Source organism: Gopherus evgoodei, chromosome 2 (genome assembly GCF_007399415.2).
Source record: "Gopherus evgoodei ecotype Sinaloan lineage chromosome 2, rGopEvg1_v1.p, whole genome shotgun sequence".
Taxonomy (NCBI): Eukaryota; Metazoa; Chordata; order Testudines; family Testudinidae; genus Gopherus; species Gopherus evgoodei.
The window spans coordinates 36,033,487-36,050,780 of NC_044323.1; the positions used below are offsets into that span (position 1 = coordinate 36,033,487).

At 41.6% G+C, this 17,294-nt stretch overlaps 1 protein-coding gene across 5 annotated transcripts in view; it reads left to right on the forward strand.

Moving 5' to 3' along the window:
• The window catches only part of PIP4K2A (phosphatidylinositol-5-phosphate 4-kinase type 2 alpha), a 210,484-nt gene that overhangs the window by 10,102 nt on the left and 183,088 nt on the right, over positions 1–17,294 (forward strand). For 2 of the 5 annotated variants that reach the window (XM_030550383.1, XM_030550381.1), the window contains exon 2: positions 5,778–5,801. The exons of 2 other annotated variants lie outside the window; for them this stretch is intronic. In XM_030550383.1, coding sequence (XP_030406243.1) covers positions 5,778–5,801 — 24 coding nt within the window. Of the gene's footprint in view, positions 1–5,777; positions 5,852–17,294 lie in introns of those variants that run through there. One more of the 5 variants, XM_030550385.1, reaches the window with a different exon arrangement.

The window sequence follows — 17,294 nt, forward strand, 5'->3', positions numbered from 1 at the left end:
AAGAAGACCCAAAGTGCATGGTACACAATTAACAGCCCAGAGGAAGAAACTTTTTAAGGTCCATCAGTAAGAGGCTGTCTTGTACTCTGAGGCAGAAGGGGTTATATCCCTCCTATTCATTTGAGTGACTCTGAAATCCTATATAATGTAACTGACTTTTCTCACTGTCCATGTAAGTGTCTAATGCTGTTATCCTTTTGGCCTCTAATACCTTGTGGGACTGAGTCCCACAGGCTACTGATGCGTAGAGCTACTATATGCTTGCTCTTTTAATGTTAGATGAATCTATATTTTGTTTACCAGCAAGAGTTACTTGCAAGCTAGGGGTAAAATTGTCAAGAGAGATGTTTCCAGAGTGGTTAATGGGGAAGTTGTGGAAAGATTGTTATAAATAAAGCTATATACATTATTGGTCCTGAAGGACTTAGTCTAAATTTCTATAATTGTGTGGCTTTCTCCTGGCTTTTAAGGGTTGCCTACGGTCTCTAAGGGGAAAAACTAATGTGTGTGAATTTAGTGCCTTATATTAACTTTTTAATTCTTATTACAACATGCTTTTGCTTTGTACTCTGGCTTCTTTCTAAACCAATCATGTACTTTTAGATGCCCTGCTTTAACAAAGCAACCATTAAATTTTCTCCTCCCTCTCTTCATTGTATTCTAGCAGAAGTTGCCATGTAACTTATCATAAATCTAATTGATTTGGTACCTAGAACTTTGCATGGACTTTATTGTTTAAATCTAGTTTTTTAAATGTATGCCATGCAGTCTGTCTCAGTAAATAATCTGAGAGCTGCCTCAAACTTGAGAGATGTTTGTCTCCGTACTATACTTGATACTAGACTTCAAGGGGCAAAGTTAGGATTGGATAGTTGTGTGAGCTGTGTGTGTTTCATAGAGTAGTAATGGATGAAGGGTTATATGGCAGAGGGGAGCTGAACAAATCCCTTATTTGTCCCTTATGGATCTTCAACATTGGTTCTTAAAAGTATAGAATTCTTGTAAAGAATGCCTCTGAAGTGTTAGTTGGAGTCTCCTGAAACATTTTTTTTCAACTTCAATTCTCTTTAACAGTCTGAGAATCTTTCCTTGCCCCTCCTTAAAAAAAAAATCAGTTTATCAAAGTGCTGCAGGAGGTGAGACTTGCTCTAACTGTCCTTACCAAGTCTGCCAAAGTGGAGCTTCCCATTGCAGACATTCGTTAGTCTTCATGACGAAGTTACCTGCGCTAGCCCATGTCCAACCCAGGTATAACTCTCTCATTCCAGCCCTCTCTTGTGGGCTGATTAATTTTGGATAATACTCCCATGTGCCCCTCCATCCCTTGCTGGTCCCTGCCCCAGTGTCATGACTCCTTCCTGACTTACATCCTGCATTTCTTCCCCAGTCTCTTCTGCTGCCTATCACCCATGTCTTGTTCAGTCCAGCAGTAGCCCAGCCTGGAATCAGCTGCAGGTTGGTTTATATTTTAAAATGGTTGTTTGTAAACATCTGTTATATATGACAAAGCTGCATGCACAAGTGTGACTAGGCCTATAGCCACATGAAAAATGGAGTGGGAACAAGACAAAAATAAAACATGGCATGCTGCTTTAAGACCCAAGTACCTCTGTCTGGAACACTTCTCTGACATGGCCCTAACATACTGGAAACAAGAACTGGACTTTCTTTTGTTTGGTTCAGAAATGCGAAGTGGCTTGCTTCAACTGAGGTAGTTAAGTTACAAAGACTTGTAAGCAGCGTAGGCATGCTTGCAAAGGATTACCTTTACTCGCATATGTGCAGGTCTAGGTTTTGCTTATTGTCTGAGCCTGGGAGCTTCTGCCTCCTGTTGCCTTTCTGAAGAGGGAGAAAGGACTCTGACTTCTCTCATGTGCTCTTCCTAGCTGCTTTGTTCATGTTCCTGATGCAGTGACCTCTGGATAACATCTTTTGTGCCCACTACAGGGTGGAGGAAGGGTCATTCAATATTTGTATCTTCTCATTCAGTGTGTGGCCCTAAGCCTTATTTATTGAACACTATTCAAACCATGCTCTGAAAATGGAATTATTAATTTCTGCATTGGCTTTTCTGTGGTGCTCATTACAATAGCACCTGAATCCATGTGGAGTGAAGATGTGGTAGTATCCTCATTTTACAGATGGGAAGCAGGGTCACTGAGATTATGGTCAAAAGAATCCACTAATTCTGTGTGCCTCATTCAGATGCCTAGGATCTGATTTTTTCAGAGTACCGTATATACTGGTTCATAAGCCAAATTTTTTTAGTAAAAAGGGAAGCACCGGAGAAGGGGGTCGGCTTATGAACAGGTATAGAGAGGGAGAGGTGGAACACCGCCTCTCCCCTCAACAACAGGAGCAAGGAGAGGCAGCACGGCCAGCAGAGCCAGAAGGGAAGATGCGGGCCAGAGCCTCTCTGCTTCTGGCCATGCTGCTCTCCCCTCAGCCTCCAAAGCAGCTGCAGCTCTGGGGTTGGCAGGCTGCGGCCGTGCTGCTCTCCCCCCGCCCCCAGAGCAGGCTGCGGCTGTGCTGCCCGCTCTCTCCCCCCACCCCCTGCCCAGAGCAGGCTGCGGCCATGCTGCCCAGCCTGATGGAGCAACTCCAGCCAGGCCAGAGACATCCTCTCTGGCCTTCCCCAGATATGGCGGGAAGGGATGGGATGGGATGAGGAGAATGTGGGGGTCCCAGGCTGGGGGTGAGGTCTTGTAGGGAATGGTCACAGAGGTTACCCCCAGCTTCTTCCACCCCAAAATTTCCCCACCAGTTGCTGTTCCTGCCTGACACTTGACTTACAGCCAGCAAGGGGCATTGTTACTGGGAGGCTTTGCATACATGTCAACTAAATCAAAGATATAAATGAGCAAACCCTAGGTCTCGTTATGATTTTTAAAATCCTATGACCATGAAATTGACCAAAATGGAATATGAATTTGATGGGGCCTTACCAATGAGTTTACAGCATCTTAATGACGAGCAAGGCATATAAAACTGGCTTTTTGGCTGGATCAAGCTAAATCTTAATAGGATGCAGATACACAAATCATAGGGCAGAATCTTTATATTTAAAAAATGCGCACACTGTCTCATTGTTATGTTTCATAGAGAGCCACTGAATCTTTCACAGGTGAATTGCAAGAAGTGTTAGTATTAAGTGTTGTCCCTCGAAATTTTGTTCCTGCTGTCCACTTAGTATAGTAAAAAATAGGTATATGTCTGCAGTTGGTAGATATTCAATCCAATACAAAATATTTCAATTTCAAAGGCATTCAAAACTGATTCTAAGTTGCTGTGAAATGACTAATGTATAACTAAATTTCACTATTCCATAGTTATAGGGTAGAATTACATCCACAGTGCTCTTGTGTGTGTATGGTGACAAAAAATAAAACCAAAAATCTTTTTCCAGGGAGCTTATTTCAGTCTTTGAAGCTAAAATTTTCATCTGCATATCTCTAACAAAGCAGAGTTTGAAAGATGATAGACAAAGCCTCTTTTTGTCTTGCATTGGGACCCTCCATGTTCAGTGTGTTTTGATTACTGTTCACTTTAGTTGTGCTCACAATGCAGATGGCTTCTGTTTGAAGCTACACATGAAGCTTAGCATATGGATTTTAACTCACTTTTTCAGAAACAATGTTGCCTTATTGGATTAATGAGTGTTGCAGTACAGCCACAGTATAACTGTTTATGTATAGTGCATCATTGGTATATAATTCACTTAATACAGTAATTGTGTAATGGATATTTATACTGCAGGCCAAAATAATTATTAGCTGTTGGACAATATTTCTATTCTGAGGCTGAAATGTGTACTTTTTTCAGTAAAGTATGCCTTGAATTATAACAGTAGAGGACTCTAAATGACGTATTATTCTACCTCCTAGGGATACTAGCCTTGCATTACTCTTCATGACAGACTTTTTGCACACACGCCTTTCCCAAACTACCCTTTCACAACACGGCCAAATATTACATCAAACATCTACAACTACTAATGGCGTGAGTGAGGAGTGAATAGTTTGATAGTGGCATGTGGGAAAGAGGAACAGATTTAAACTTGTACTTAGTCTGGTGTACAGTAGCTGTGATAGTGGTAAGATGTGTGTTTGAGGTTGGAGGAGTAAAGGGCAAGTACTCCTTGGCACCTTAACTTTTCATTTCCTTACTTCTGTGGGTTTGTCAGGTGTGTTGTGTAGCAACCCTAATTGCTTTACAACACTTATGTATTAACAGGTATTTAATGTTTATGCACATGTCTAGAGCCTCTATACAGGCAAATATGTTGCACAAAACATCCTTCTTCTGTTATGATAGGTGGACTCTGGGCTGAAAGTTCAGCTGAGACTAGGAAGGCTATATAAGTAGAATTTCTATTAAGGCATAATATTTAAATTACTGCTTTTATGAGAAAGGGCTAAAATACAAAACCCACTTCTTTGACCTAGCATCCCACAAAAATATCAACAAAGATCTCTGTATATAATACCATGGAGATGTCTCTTATTGTGTCTAGATATCCTTTGTATATAATACCTCGAATGATAAGACTGTAAAGTCTAGTATTCAAAAGTTAAGAAATGCCAGAAGCAACATTGTCCATGAAACCTTAACTTGTCCCCCTTTTTGCAAATGCATTGACAGCCTCAGCCACCTAAAAAGTCTGTGGCAGAGCCAGGAATAGAACACAGCTCCCTTGGGTCCTAGTTTCTTGTGACTAGAGCCCTGCAAATCTGCGGATATCTGTTTTATAGCTGCAGGCCATGTTTGCTGCTCATGGATTGGATGCGGATACAAATTTTGTATCCGTGCAGGGCTCTACTTCTGGCATGTAATGTCCTTTCTGTTCTTGTTACTCTCTGCCTGATGCACTGAGTGAAGTTGGGGTCCTGTAGAACAAATTGTCTGTGGTAATGTAATTAAAGACTGCATCACAAGTCACTTGCATGAGGGGGCTGAATTAATGGTGCACAAGCGACATTCATTCTGGCATTTCCAAACTTCTGAGTGCTTGTTTTTCAACCTTTACATACAAAAAAATGGAAGAAAGTATTTCCTAGTTCCCCTTTAAAAGGGCAAACTGAGAAAACAAATGACATCGTGTGACACGATATTGATCCATTGCATGGGTCGTCAATAAGATTAGAAACCAGAACTTCTGGACCTGTACCACAGACCTCTACTTTTTAAATGGAGTAAATGGTCACAGTAGTAGGCTGTTATCCTCTACATTGACCAACCAGTAGAGGGGACTGCAGTGTTTTTCAGGTGGCTTACAAAACTAGACAGCAGAGGAATGTTAAGAGTTGGGAATTAGTTTCTGTCTATTCCTCTGGATGAGAATGCGATAAGGTTTAGACAGAACACCCACCTACACCTCATTGTCAGAAGAATCTTCTGAATTGTTTTTTCTGCAAACACTTCCTACCTTCAGCTGATTTTTTTTTCTTTTAGAGAGCAAGCATGGGAAAACTTCAGTACAAATAGTTAAAATTTGGCAAAGTTTTATAAAACTTAGAAAAATTGCTTACTGTAGAAATTGTTGGGCAATATTAACTACAGCTGTTGCTACCAACAATTTTTATACCTTGGATATGTGTCTACTTATGCACCATCCTGTTGACCGTAGGACTGAAGAAAGATAATATCTAATTCTAAGTTTCTGGTATGTTTAAATGTTGTTTTTAAATCTAGAACATGGCTATGTATGGGAGTAGTGCACTTTTTATGGGCAACAGTCACAAACAATATGAGGTGCTCTATTTCTGTTTTTTCTACAGCTCCATTGGGGCAGCATACCTAAGGTGAGGGAGCAAGGAGTTCATCTGTCTGCAAGTTTCCAAGGTCATTTAAGGTATCTAGTGACAGGTTCAATGGGGGAGTAATCTCTGTTCAGATATTGTTTTAAATGAATTAGACTTCATATCCTTTTGGGAATCTCTCAGCACTAGATGACATGCTGACATACTATACCAGCTTTATGGAGGGCTTTCAGGGTATGTTTTTGAAGTGTCTTGATCTGTGAAATCCTAAAAGGTACCACATGGCTTGCTGAGTGAGGCCGGTAGCACAGAGGTGAAGAAGAGTCAGTTATCTAAGACACATTTGGTACTGAGTGTGGATACCTGTATGCAGAGTGGCAGAGACAGGGTTGAAGAGACCAAGCCCATCACTGAATAACACTCTGTACTGATAACAAGAAAATCAGTGGTACCAAAGACTGTTCACCTACCTACAGCACTTAGGGAATCCCATACCAAGTGCTCAGTACCAGCTGCATTGATACCGAAGCTATCCTCCGCATGTTCCCACTCAGTCCAATCTTTGATACTATCGGTACTTCAAGAGTTTAGATACCCTAAGGATTTGTTAATATCTTCTGAGCTGGAGTATCCTCTGTTAACTAGGGCTGAGGGTTTCTTAGTGTCAAGATGCACTCAGACACTGAGCCCTCTGTCACATAGAGCACCACACTTGCCCTCATCTAATCTGTAAGCCGAACAGCTGTCTTCCCCCTTAGAGAATGTGGACAAGGACTCATTAGACTTTCAAATTTCAGTGTGGGGTTCCCCTACCTATTCTAGTTTTGATGGCTTGGTCTAGAGCAGAGGTTACCAAACTTTTCTTATTGCATACCCTCTTCTAGATTTACCACAGTGGCTCTCAAACTTTTGTACTGGTTACCCCTTTCACATAGCAAACTTCTGAGTGTAACCTCCTCTTGTAAATTAAAAGCACTTTTTAATATATTTAACATCATTATAAATGCTGGAGCAAAGCAGGGTTTGGGGTGGAGGTTGACAGCTCATGACCCCTCCCTCCCCGTAATAATCTTGCGACCCCCTGAGGGATCCTGACCCCCAGTCTGAGAATCCCTGATCTATCAGCTTCCTGTGTATCCTACCCTTTTCATCACTGATACTTTGTTTTCTTCTTAACACTACCCGTCTTTAGCCGTCTGTCCATATTTCACTGTTAAGTACAGATATAGTTATAGTGGGATGTATACAATCAAACCGCCCCCTCCTCCCCCAAAGTTCTGAGCTCAGTTAGACTGGACATTTCCTAAGCAACTGAACCCATGATGTACAGTGATTGGAGGTGAGGGCCCTGTATGTCCGTGTCTCTGTATATCCATGTTCTCATTGCAAATTAAGTACTGTATTTTATGTAACAAATTTTCACCTAGTTTTAAAGCTTCATCTGAGCAGCGTATTATGAAAATATAATAAATAAAATCCACCACTACACAATTTCTTCCTCATCTCCCTCCCCCCCCCCCGATGTCTTCTGTACCCCCAAGGGTACGTGTACCACAGTTTGGAAACTCCTGGTTGAGAGTCTCAGTTATCCAATCAACAAAGTCTTACATGTGCAACATCTTGCCCTTCTCCCTACTTTTGCCACCTCTCCCATTTTCAGGATGCATGGGAGCATATAACATCAGACAAATGAGTTTTGGAAGCCATAACACCTGGTAACGCTGTCCATTTCAAATCTCTTCCTCCTATACTTTCTCCCTCCTTATCCCTCTCCAGCAATCGATTGTTGGAGCAAGAGGTGACCCCTCTTCCAAATTTAGGAGCAATAGAACCATTTCCTGTGCAGCATGGGAAGGGGAGTATTTACTGATTCCCCAAAAGGCCAATTTTAGACCTCAGCTCTCTAAACAAATATGTAAAGCAACAGAAATTTAGAATGTTAAACCTTGCAGCAATAATTCCTTCGTTAGAAGTTGGTTTGCAACTCTTGACCTACAAGACACACTTTAATGTCACTATTCACCCTTCCCACAAAAGATTTCTTCGTTTTCTAATAAGCAAAACGAAGAAACCTTTTGTGTGAAAGGTGAATAGTGACATTAAGTGTGTCTTGTATGTCAAGAGTTGCAAACCAACTTCTAACGAAGGAATTATTGCTGCAAGGTTTAACATTCTAAATGTCTGTTGCTTTACATATTTATTTAGAGAGCTGAGGTCTAAAGTTGGCCAATAGGCTGAAAGGAAGCACACCGTATCTTCAGCACTGAGGGTATTTTCAAAGATTCTGGCAGTAGCCGCGACTCTCATACATTGAGTATAATTGCTTTTCCATTCATAGACGATTGGTTGATCAGGGACAGACTGTATCAGGAAGTGTTAATATCAGTAAAGATCATGTGTTCTCTGTTTCACAGCCTGGGCCTTCAGATCAACCTCAAAGTTGGTTTTGACTCTATTACAGCATTTACATTTCATAAGATCTTCCCTGGATGCTGTAACAGGCAAAGCGTACCATCCAGCAGATTTTTCTCACCAGAGATTGTCATCTCAGAGATTCAGGGCAGTCCTCAAGTAACAGTAAGAGATTATCTTCAACTGCTAGGACACATCAGGTTGCATCTTTATAGTGCAGCATGCCAATTTGCACGACCAAACTTTCACAAGTGTTCCATTTTTGAAGTTTCCCGCTACTGTACTGAGAACATCAGATGTTCTACTTTTACATCTGGGACCTCCCAAGGTACAGGGAAAATGCTCACTATAAGAGCAGCTTCTCCATATCAATCCTTTGAAATTGAGAACTGTCCAAAATCCTTATCTACACTTTCTACTGCTAATCAAATAGAAGACTGTCACTGTATTTACTACGTAGCACGCAAGTATTATATCAACTGTCAGGGAGACACACATTCATCATTTTTCCGTGCTAAAGCAATAAAACTCTGGAATTGGTGTATAGCTAACCACAGGGTCATCTCAGCTTCTTACCGCACACACATTCAGAACATCGTGACGGGCAACTTCAGAAGACAATTTTTTCCATTAAATTACAGATGGGAACTGAACTCCAGAGTCCTTCACAAGATATTCTTACCTTGGGGTTGGTCCTGAAGGTTGATCTGTTTACCTCACCAGCCAATGTAAAAATGCATTGTTTATTGCTACAGAGGGAAGTCTCGATCCCTAATTCATAGGAGATGCATTCCTTGTCTCCTGGATGAAAAGACTTCTCGGTGTATCTCACCAACATTGTTGCTGTTAAAAAGTTCTCAAGAAGATTGAGCCAGAGTCATGCTTATTGGGTGAGATGTAGATATAATGGATTACATCAACTTTCTAGGTAGAAACATGGACAGTTTTGTTTGTGCCACTTGTATTCATAACCAGTTAATTTATCTGAACATTAGGTATCTTTGATGTGAGCATTTTGCACTATGTATCATACAACAGTACATATTGCGATTTTGTACTGGAGACCTTATTTCTCAGAAATAAGTCAGTGAAATTACAATCAAATCATCCTGTATGACATTTAAAATCTGCTGACAACTGCATGGACTTCAGGAGTAATCTAAGAAGTGAGGTAACATTGCCTTTTGAAGTGTTTCCATTTTTAAAAATAAAAATTGGTGACTAATGTAGCAGCATGATTGCAACAAATTAGAAAAAGTGAAGGAATATTTATTGTAAACATCTGTTAAAATAAATATCACAACTAGTAACAAGCAAGACTTTTTCAGGCAAGGATGTAGAACTTGGATTTTGTGTCCTAAATGAAAATAACTTGAAAAATCTTTATTTAAAAGTCTCATAATCAAACAATGTTTCATGTGCGCACTATATATAGCCATAGTGTTGGCAACAATGGCATCAATTAGTTATGTACTGTATTATGTTAAGGTTTAAGATAGGGTTTAGTTTTCGGTGACCTGGTCTTGTCATTGCGTCAACGTTGCATTAAATTCCCTAATAAGTCACATCACTGACAGTGCACTGTTGCTGAAAGAATGTGTATTGATGCTGTCATTTTGTTATATAAGCCTCTGTACTACATTGATTATTGTATTCTGTTCATGAAGAAATTCTCTTCTCTGGTTGTGATTCATTATTGCATTAACCTCTTATTTTTATGACTGGTTTTGACATCACTAAATAAGTTCATGTGCCTAAGTAAGATGGACTGACTCCTCATTAAGGAAAATTCATTGCAGTGTTGAAACTCCCTCTTTTTGAAAGTTCAAACAGAAATCTGACAGGATCTTTGTAGTTTTATTTGGGATGTGAGAGTGATAATACTTATGCACTACTCCTTTGAAGCTATTGACACATCTGCAGTAGGCTAACTCTTGTGATAAACAGGAAGTTTTTGGAAAAAAGCTTTAATTTTTTTGCAGGAGGATCAGATGTTACCTGAACTCTGTGTGGTGTCCATTTATATTCTATGCAGTCTCCGTGTGATTAGGGGCTTGTCTCTGTCGACTAAGATTCTGCCATAAGTTGTTTTGTATTGTGTGTACTTGAAACACACACAATTAAAAATGCTAATATAGGGTTTTGACTTACTCCTCGAGGAATCCTGTGCCAGTGCATAATGCAGAATTAATGTTCTGTGCAAAATTTCCTTTTCCCCCTGCAGAAATGGGCTGCAGCGCTGCTGGCTGCCATTAGGGGCCACTAGACCCACCAGAGCCCAGGTCACAAATAGAAGACACTGTTGGGGAGAGGGGGAGGGGGCTGGAGGGTTCCCAGCATGCCGCTGAAGGAAGGAAGTGACATGAAGGAAACTCCGTACAAGCCTGGGACCCAGCATCAGGCAGTTTCTTCTTCTGGATCCCTGGGCTCTGGGAGGGATGGGGGTGTGGGTGTCTGGGCTGGGGGGTGCTCACAGCTGGGATTTGGGATAGGGAGTGTGAGTGTCTGGGCTGGGGGGGCACTGTATCTGGGTTCTGGCAGAGAGCAGGTGTGAGTGTCTGGGCTGGGGGGGGGGGGGCGGTGCAGCTGGGCTCTGGGGGGCTTGGGGTGTGCCCTGCAGCTGGGCTCCGGGGGAGGGGGGGAGGGGCTGCAAGTGTCTTTCCCCCTGGCAGGGCTCTGGAGGGGAGGGGCAGAGAAACAGGAACTGGGTTGTTGTAGGGGTTTATTTAATTCTCTACTCCTAAGGGGAATTTTTGTTGTTGTTTGTATTGTTACAGACATAGTTACTGACAGGTATTTTGAAAGAAATTACCAAAATAATTGAAGCTGGCGTGATTATATAGCATTATTTTTACAAATAAAATTTGCAGAATTTTAAATTTTTTGGTGCAGAATGCCCCAGGAGTAAAACTTTGTTGAAACTAACAAAACTGGAAATGCAGACTGACTTCTAAAGCCTTTCTGAACAAACCATAGTAATCTCCTAAAATTAATAACTAAAAATCTGATTTTTTTTCTCCATTACAAGATTAAAAATTGAGGTTGACATGCCATTTCCTTAAATGGACATGTCATAACCTTTAGTTTACTGTAAGTGAAACTGGTAATGCTGCTTGAGTTAAGGCTGTTTAATGCTTTTCTCTGTAAGATCCTGTTTTCAGTTGCTTATAGCACTTCAAACACCAGCCTTTCCAGCAACAGCTGCTGTTCTGTTCTTCCAGTACAGGCTGCATGGGCCCCTGCTGCAGGCAGAGACCCCTGGTGGCCTTTCTTCTCAAGGACCTATCTCTGTCACACCACCCTGCCTTGGTGCCAGCCAGGCAGCAGGCCTGATTCAGTGCCCCTGAAGAGCATACCATTAATTCCACAATCATCTTGCCCAGTTCCAGCAGGCCTGGTCCAGCATTACCTCAGACCACTGAATATTGGAGGTGAGCCAGAGAGGTTATGTATGTTACTTGGTTTCTCTCCTTTCCGCCCCCTGCCTTCCAAGTTTTTATTCGGAGACCACTACCATGAGAGCCTGAGTCAACAAGAAATATAGTACTTCTTTGCTTTGGGCACTCTACAGGAGGTTCCCTGTCAGCAGAGGGAAAGGGTGTTCTAGTCAAAGTACTTCCTTGCTCCCAAGAAGACAGGGGCTTTGGCCAATACTAAACCTCAGAGGTCTGAAAACCTATGTCAAGAATCTTAGGCTCATGATGTTCTCTTGTCCATTATCATCCTTTTCCCTTCCCTTTCCTGGTCAAAAAGACAGATTTCTGCCCTTATCCTGAAGGATGCATATTTTCCACATTGTGGTACACCTGGCACACAAGTGCTTCTTGAGGTTTGTTTTGGACAACAATCACTACCAAGATCAGGTTTTTCCCTTTTGGAGTCTCCACAGTGCCCCATATATTTATGAAACTACTTTGCTGTGATGGCTGCTTGGTTCAGATAGTCATCCAGTTCTTGGATTACTGGCTGACTAAGGGCCACAGAATCTCAGGTCTGGGACTAGCATCATGTCCATTATCCAGCTGTTCATTCGTCTGGGCCTGCTGGTGAAGAAGAAGAAGAAATGCACATTAACACCAGAGTTCTTATCAGTGCAGAAATGGTGACTGTCTACCTACTAACAGGTTTCAGACTCTGCAGTTTCCGCTTCTGCCCGCAGTCTAGAGTTTCCAACTCTGGTTGGACATATTCCTGGAGGTTTAATTAGATGATAATTTAATTAAAGATTAATCTTTAATTACTGAAGACTCCAAACCATCCTGGAGGGTTGACAGCCATTTAGTCCCATACCCTGACATGAGTAAGATTCTATTTCAGGCTGTTGGGTCTTACGGTAGAATGTATGTTTGTTATCCTGTGCGTGAGGCCCTCCTTCCATCTACTTCAGGCATGATTGTTTTCTAAATAAAGTGGTGTGGCCCCCTCTGGCAGTCCTTCAGTTGCAGCATTCACAAGGGGCTCCCATACCTCCTCAGTTTTCCCTCAAGAACCCGATCCCAGACACTTCAGTGTTCAGATGGGGGTTTACGTGGGTGACCTTGCGGTGCAGGGCTTGTTGTCCATGACAAAACCTTATACATCAGTGTTCTAGAATTAAGGCCCATATGCAGGGCATGTGTGTCCTTTCTCTTGGTCATTTGTAGCTGGACAATCCTGGTAACGTTGGACAATATGGCAGCAATTTTCTACCTAAACAAGCCGGTTGCAGGTTGCAAGCCTTGTGCCAGGAGGCAGTCTGGCTTTGGCCCTTTGCCATAGGACACCACATTGGCCCCTCCCCACGAGAGGGTAACACTAAGACAGTCTTCCTGAGCTGGAGTATCTCTGACAATCACAAGTGGTCTGTGCGCTGTCAGTCATTCAGGATGTGCAGTTATGGGGGCAAGGGGTGGGGGAAGGTCCCACACGTGGAACTTTTTGTGACAGTGGAGAACAGGAAGTATCACCCCTTATGTTCGAGGGTAAGGAATGAGAGGAGTGAGCCATGGTTTGGGCTTTCTGACACATTTCTTCTTTTGTGGCCAGATGTATGTTCCTCCTGTTTCCCTGCTTCTCAGGGTGCTCCAGAAGATCAGATGGGAGAAAGCCAGAGAAATCCTCAGAGCCTTAGCCTGGCTGAGGCAAATGTGGTTCAGTGATCTCCACCTCCTCTTTATAGCACTGCTAATCACTCTGCTTTAGATTCCTGACCTTCTAGTTCAGAATGGGGGCTTTGTTCTTGCATCCAAGCCTGAGCTCCCTCTACTTGTGAGCATGGATGCTCACTGCTTGACATCTGTGGAGAGGGTCTGTTTGTAAGATGTCCAGCAGGTTTTTGTTAGAAGCAGGAAAGACTCCAGTAGGTTCACCTATTGCTCTAAAAGGAAGAAGTACCTGCCAGTCAGGGATCCAACTTCAGTGTGGAACCTTGGTCCTCTCAAAACTGATAGCTGTTGGTTCCAAGGAAGCATTCGTGTTCCCATACCTCTCCGTCTCCATGAAGATTCCTTTCTCTTGGCAGTCATGTCAACCAGGAGCATTTGGGAGCTGGAGGCTCTGATGGCAGAGCCATCTTATATGATCATCCAGAGGGACAAAGTATCCATAAAACTGCATCTCAGATTTTTTCTAAGGTGGTGTCATAAATCTACAACAATATCATCCACTTAACTGTGTTGTTCCCTAGGCCTCATGCAAGAAGAGTGGAACAGAGGCTGCATGCACTAAATGTGCGCAGAGCCATATTTGTTCTACTTGGACAGAACAAAATACTTCCAAAAGTCTCCCATGCTATTTCTGTCTTAAATTGAAGACATCATAGAAGACATCAAACTAGATTGCCCAGTGCATCAGGACATTTTTACTGGCTAATGGGCAGGCAGTCACCTGGCAGAGTACAAGCGAACTCCATGGCCTCCCTAGCGGAACTGCCAGGTTAGGATATTTGCAAAGCAGCAAAGTGGTTGTCTGTACATACGTTCACAAAGCACTATACAACCAGGGACAATGCAAGATTTGGAAAATCCTTGTTATAGTCCATACTCAGACTCCTTGTACCTTTCCCAATGGGGGCTAATGCTTGAGAGAGAGCAACTGTAGAATATTTATATAGACTAGCATTTGAACAAAGAGGGTGCTTACCTCTACAATAATTGTTTTCGAGATATTGTCCATATACAATCAGTTAGTGTACAGGCAAGTAACCTCTCTTTTCTGGTCGCTGTTCTGACATTAAACCCCATATTCTTTATGGAAATATACTTATGATATGGATATGGCATAACAGATATATGTGGTGCTAGACGGATCTTGCAAGGTATCATTGAAAGGGTTATAATTTAGTGAATATGATTATCCAATTCATATGCATGTATCATTTCTGTATCTAAAGTTAAGAATATTGACTATGTAACAATTATAACTGGGTGTGTACTTGGGGAAACACCCACCAGACAACAGGTCATCAGCCTTGATGGGTCATTAGGAAGAAACAATAAGACTTTGAAGATACTAACCTCTCTCCTTCCTGAGAGGCATCCTGGTACATTGCTGTGGCACTACTAGGTCAGGTGGTCATGTCCCATGGTACTAAACACCATCTTGGATTTCTAGTAATTTTCCATTAAAAGGAGGGGGAGCTCAAGACTGGGAAACAAGAGTCCTGCCTTATGTAAATCTTATTTAAGGCTGGGGAGTAAGTTGATCTGGGTTCACTCTTCACTGAATCCCCACCCAGGAGGATTGCTGGAAACACCTAAGGAACAAGACAAAGAGAAAGGGGGAAGAGTTGAGCCCAGGCTGGAAAAGGGATCTGGCCTGTGGATATGATGTCTGAAGATTTAAGCTGCAAGCTGGGTAACTAATCTTAAAGAATTTCTGCAACCGGCCCAAAAGCAACATTTAGAGTGAGAAATTACTTGAAATCAGTCTCTTTAAGATCTTAAGTTTAGTATGTGTATTTTGTTTTATTTGCTTAGTAATCTGCTTTGTTCTGTTTGCTATCCCTTATAATCACTTAAAATCTGCCTCTTCTAATCTAGAAACTTGTTTTTGTTTGTTATAAAACCCAGTTTGTGCAATTTATAACTGGGGGGTAGGGGTGGGCAAGAAGTTGTGCATATCTTCCCCCACATTGCGGGAGGGGGCAAATTCATGAGCTTACGTTGTATCGATTTCTCTACAGCGCAAGACAATAATATTTTCGGTGTATCTCCCAGAAGGGAGCTGCACTTGAGTGCTTAGCAATTTTCTAGCTGAGTCTTCCCATAGAAAGCTGTTGGGAGACTCTGTGATTCTACAGCTGGTTCATCCCTACGTGCACGTATGTGCTGCCAGAGGCTGGAGAGCCTGATTCAGCAAAACAGAGGAGGAATACAGGCTAGTGGACCAGGCAGGGTCAGTGAAACCCCAGTACATCAGGTTGCATCCTGGATGGAGGAGTCCAAACTGTCACAGTGGTGTCTTTCAAGGTTTTTGAACAGTAGTCTCTTCCTTGTGTATATTTATTCATTGATTGGAAGAGTAAAACAAGCTTTCCAGCTTTTTCAGCTCCCAGGTGGATTCTTAATTTTGAATGAACCAGTCATTTCAACTAAATGAAATTTAGTTCATTCAGAATGACATGACTGTCATTTCAACTAATTCAGTTCATATACTATCTCTGCTGGTTCAAAGTGCTTAGTCAGTGACTTCATCAGTTGAGTGGTTTAACTTTCTTTAGAACTTTGGCAGCATGTACTAATCAACTTTTAAAATTGATTTTAATAGTTTAAATGCATTTTGTATCTCTGACTATACTTTGTGTATAGTCGCTTGCCCATGTGTGTGGTCAGAGAAAGATATGAAACGAATCTCTTCCTTGAAGTGTTTTTTAAAAGTAATTTACTAATGAATGCAAAATGAAGCCATCTGATAAGATGCTTGAATGCCATGAAAAACAACAAAATTAAGTGCCAAGAATGGCTCAGACTTAACACTTTTTAGGAAAAAACTTTTAGGGAAATGTTTACAACAAACACCAAGAAATATGGTAAAAACCTACATGGTGCTACACTTAAATTCATCTGGTATTCACCAAGAGCACTGTTCATAAGAACCATTGTTAATTCAAGGGGATGTCCACTGTGCTTTAGAAAGGCCATTGCAATTTGGACTTTAAGGAATAATACATAGGGTAGACCAGTAATTTATATAACTGGAATGAAAGCTACTTGTGTATGTTTATGACCTAATATTAAATTCATTCACTTTACCTGAGTGATAGACGAGGAAGGCTCTGAACTATTGGGGATTCAGAACAGTCACTCATCTATATGTGGACAGCAAAAAAGTAGCTCCTTTATACAATTTATCTAGGATGAAATTAAAGGTTATTAGTTCTTATGCTTCAGGAAGTATGATCAGCTGTGTTGACAAACTTACCTTTGATGTAGAACTCTGCAGTTGTGTGACACTCCCATAGTGCCCCTCTTTTGTCTAAAGTACTGTATCTAACAATGACTGGATACCTGGTTTAATGGCCTATTGGTGTGTTTATGTTCCTGCTGCTGTTTTAGCTCCATCTCCCTTTCCATTTCATACTAAAATCCATTCTCTCTGGGAGTGATATTACTGCTTCAATTTACTACATACAATAACTCCTCACTTAACATTGTAGTTACGTTCCAGAAAAATGCGACTTTATGCAAATCCAATTTCCCCATAAAAATTAATGTAAATAAAGTGGGTTAGGTTCCAGGGAATTTTTTTTCACCAGACAAGAGACTATATTTTATTTTTATATATAGATATCTATTTATAGATGTGACACACACACACACACACTATACGTTTTAAACAAACAATTTAATACCGGTACACAGCAATGATGACTGTGAAGCTTGATTGAGGTGGGGAAGTCAGAGGGTGGGATATTTCCCAGGGAATGCCTACTGCTATATGATGAACTAGCAATTGGATGAGCCCTCAAGGGTTAACACACTGTTAATGTAGCCTCACACTCTACAAGGCAGCACGAATGGAGGGAGGGGAGACAGCATGGCAGACAGAGACACACTGTGTGTGAGTGAGAGAGAGAGAGAGAGAGTTGTGCATTGCCCCTTTAAGTATGCTGATCCCACTCTAAGTACACTGCCTTTTTAAATA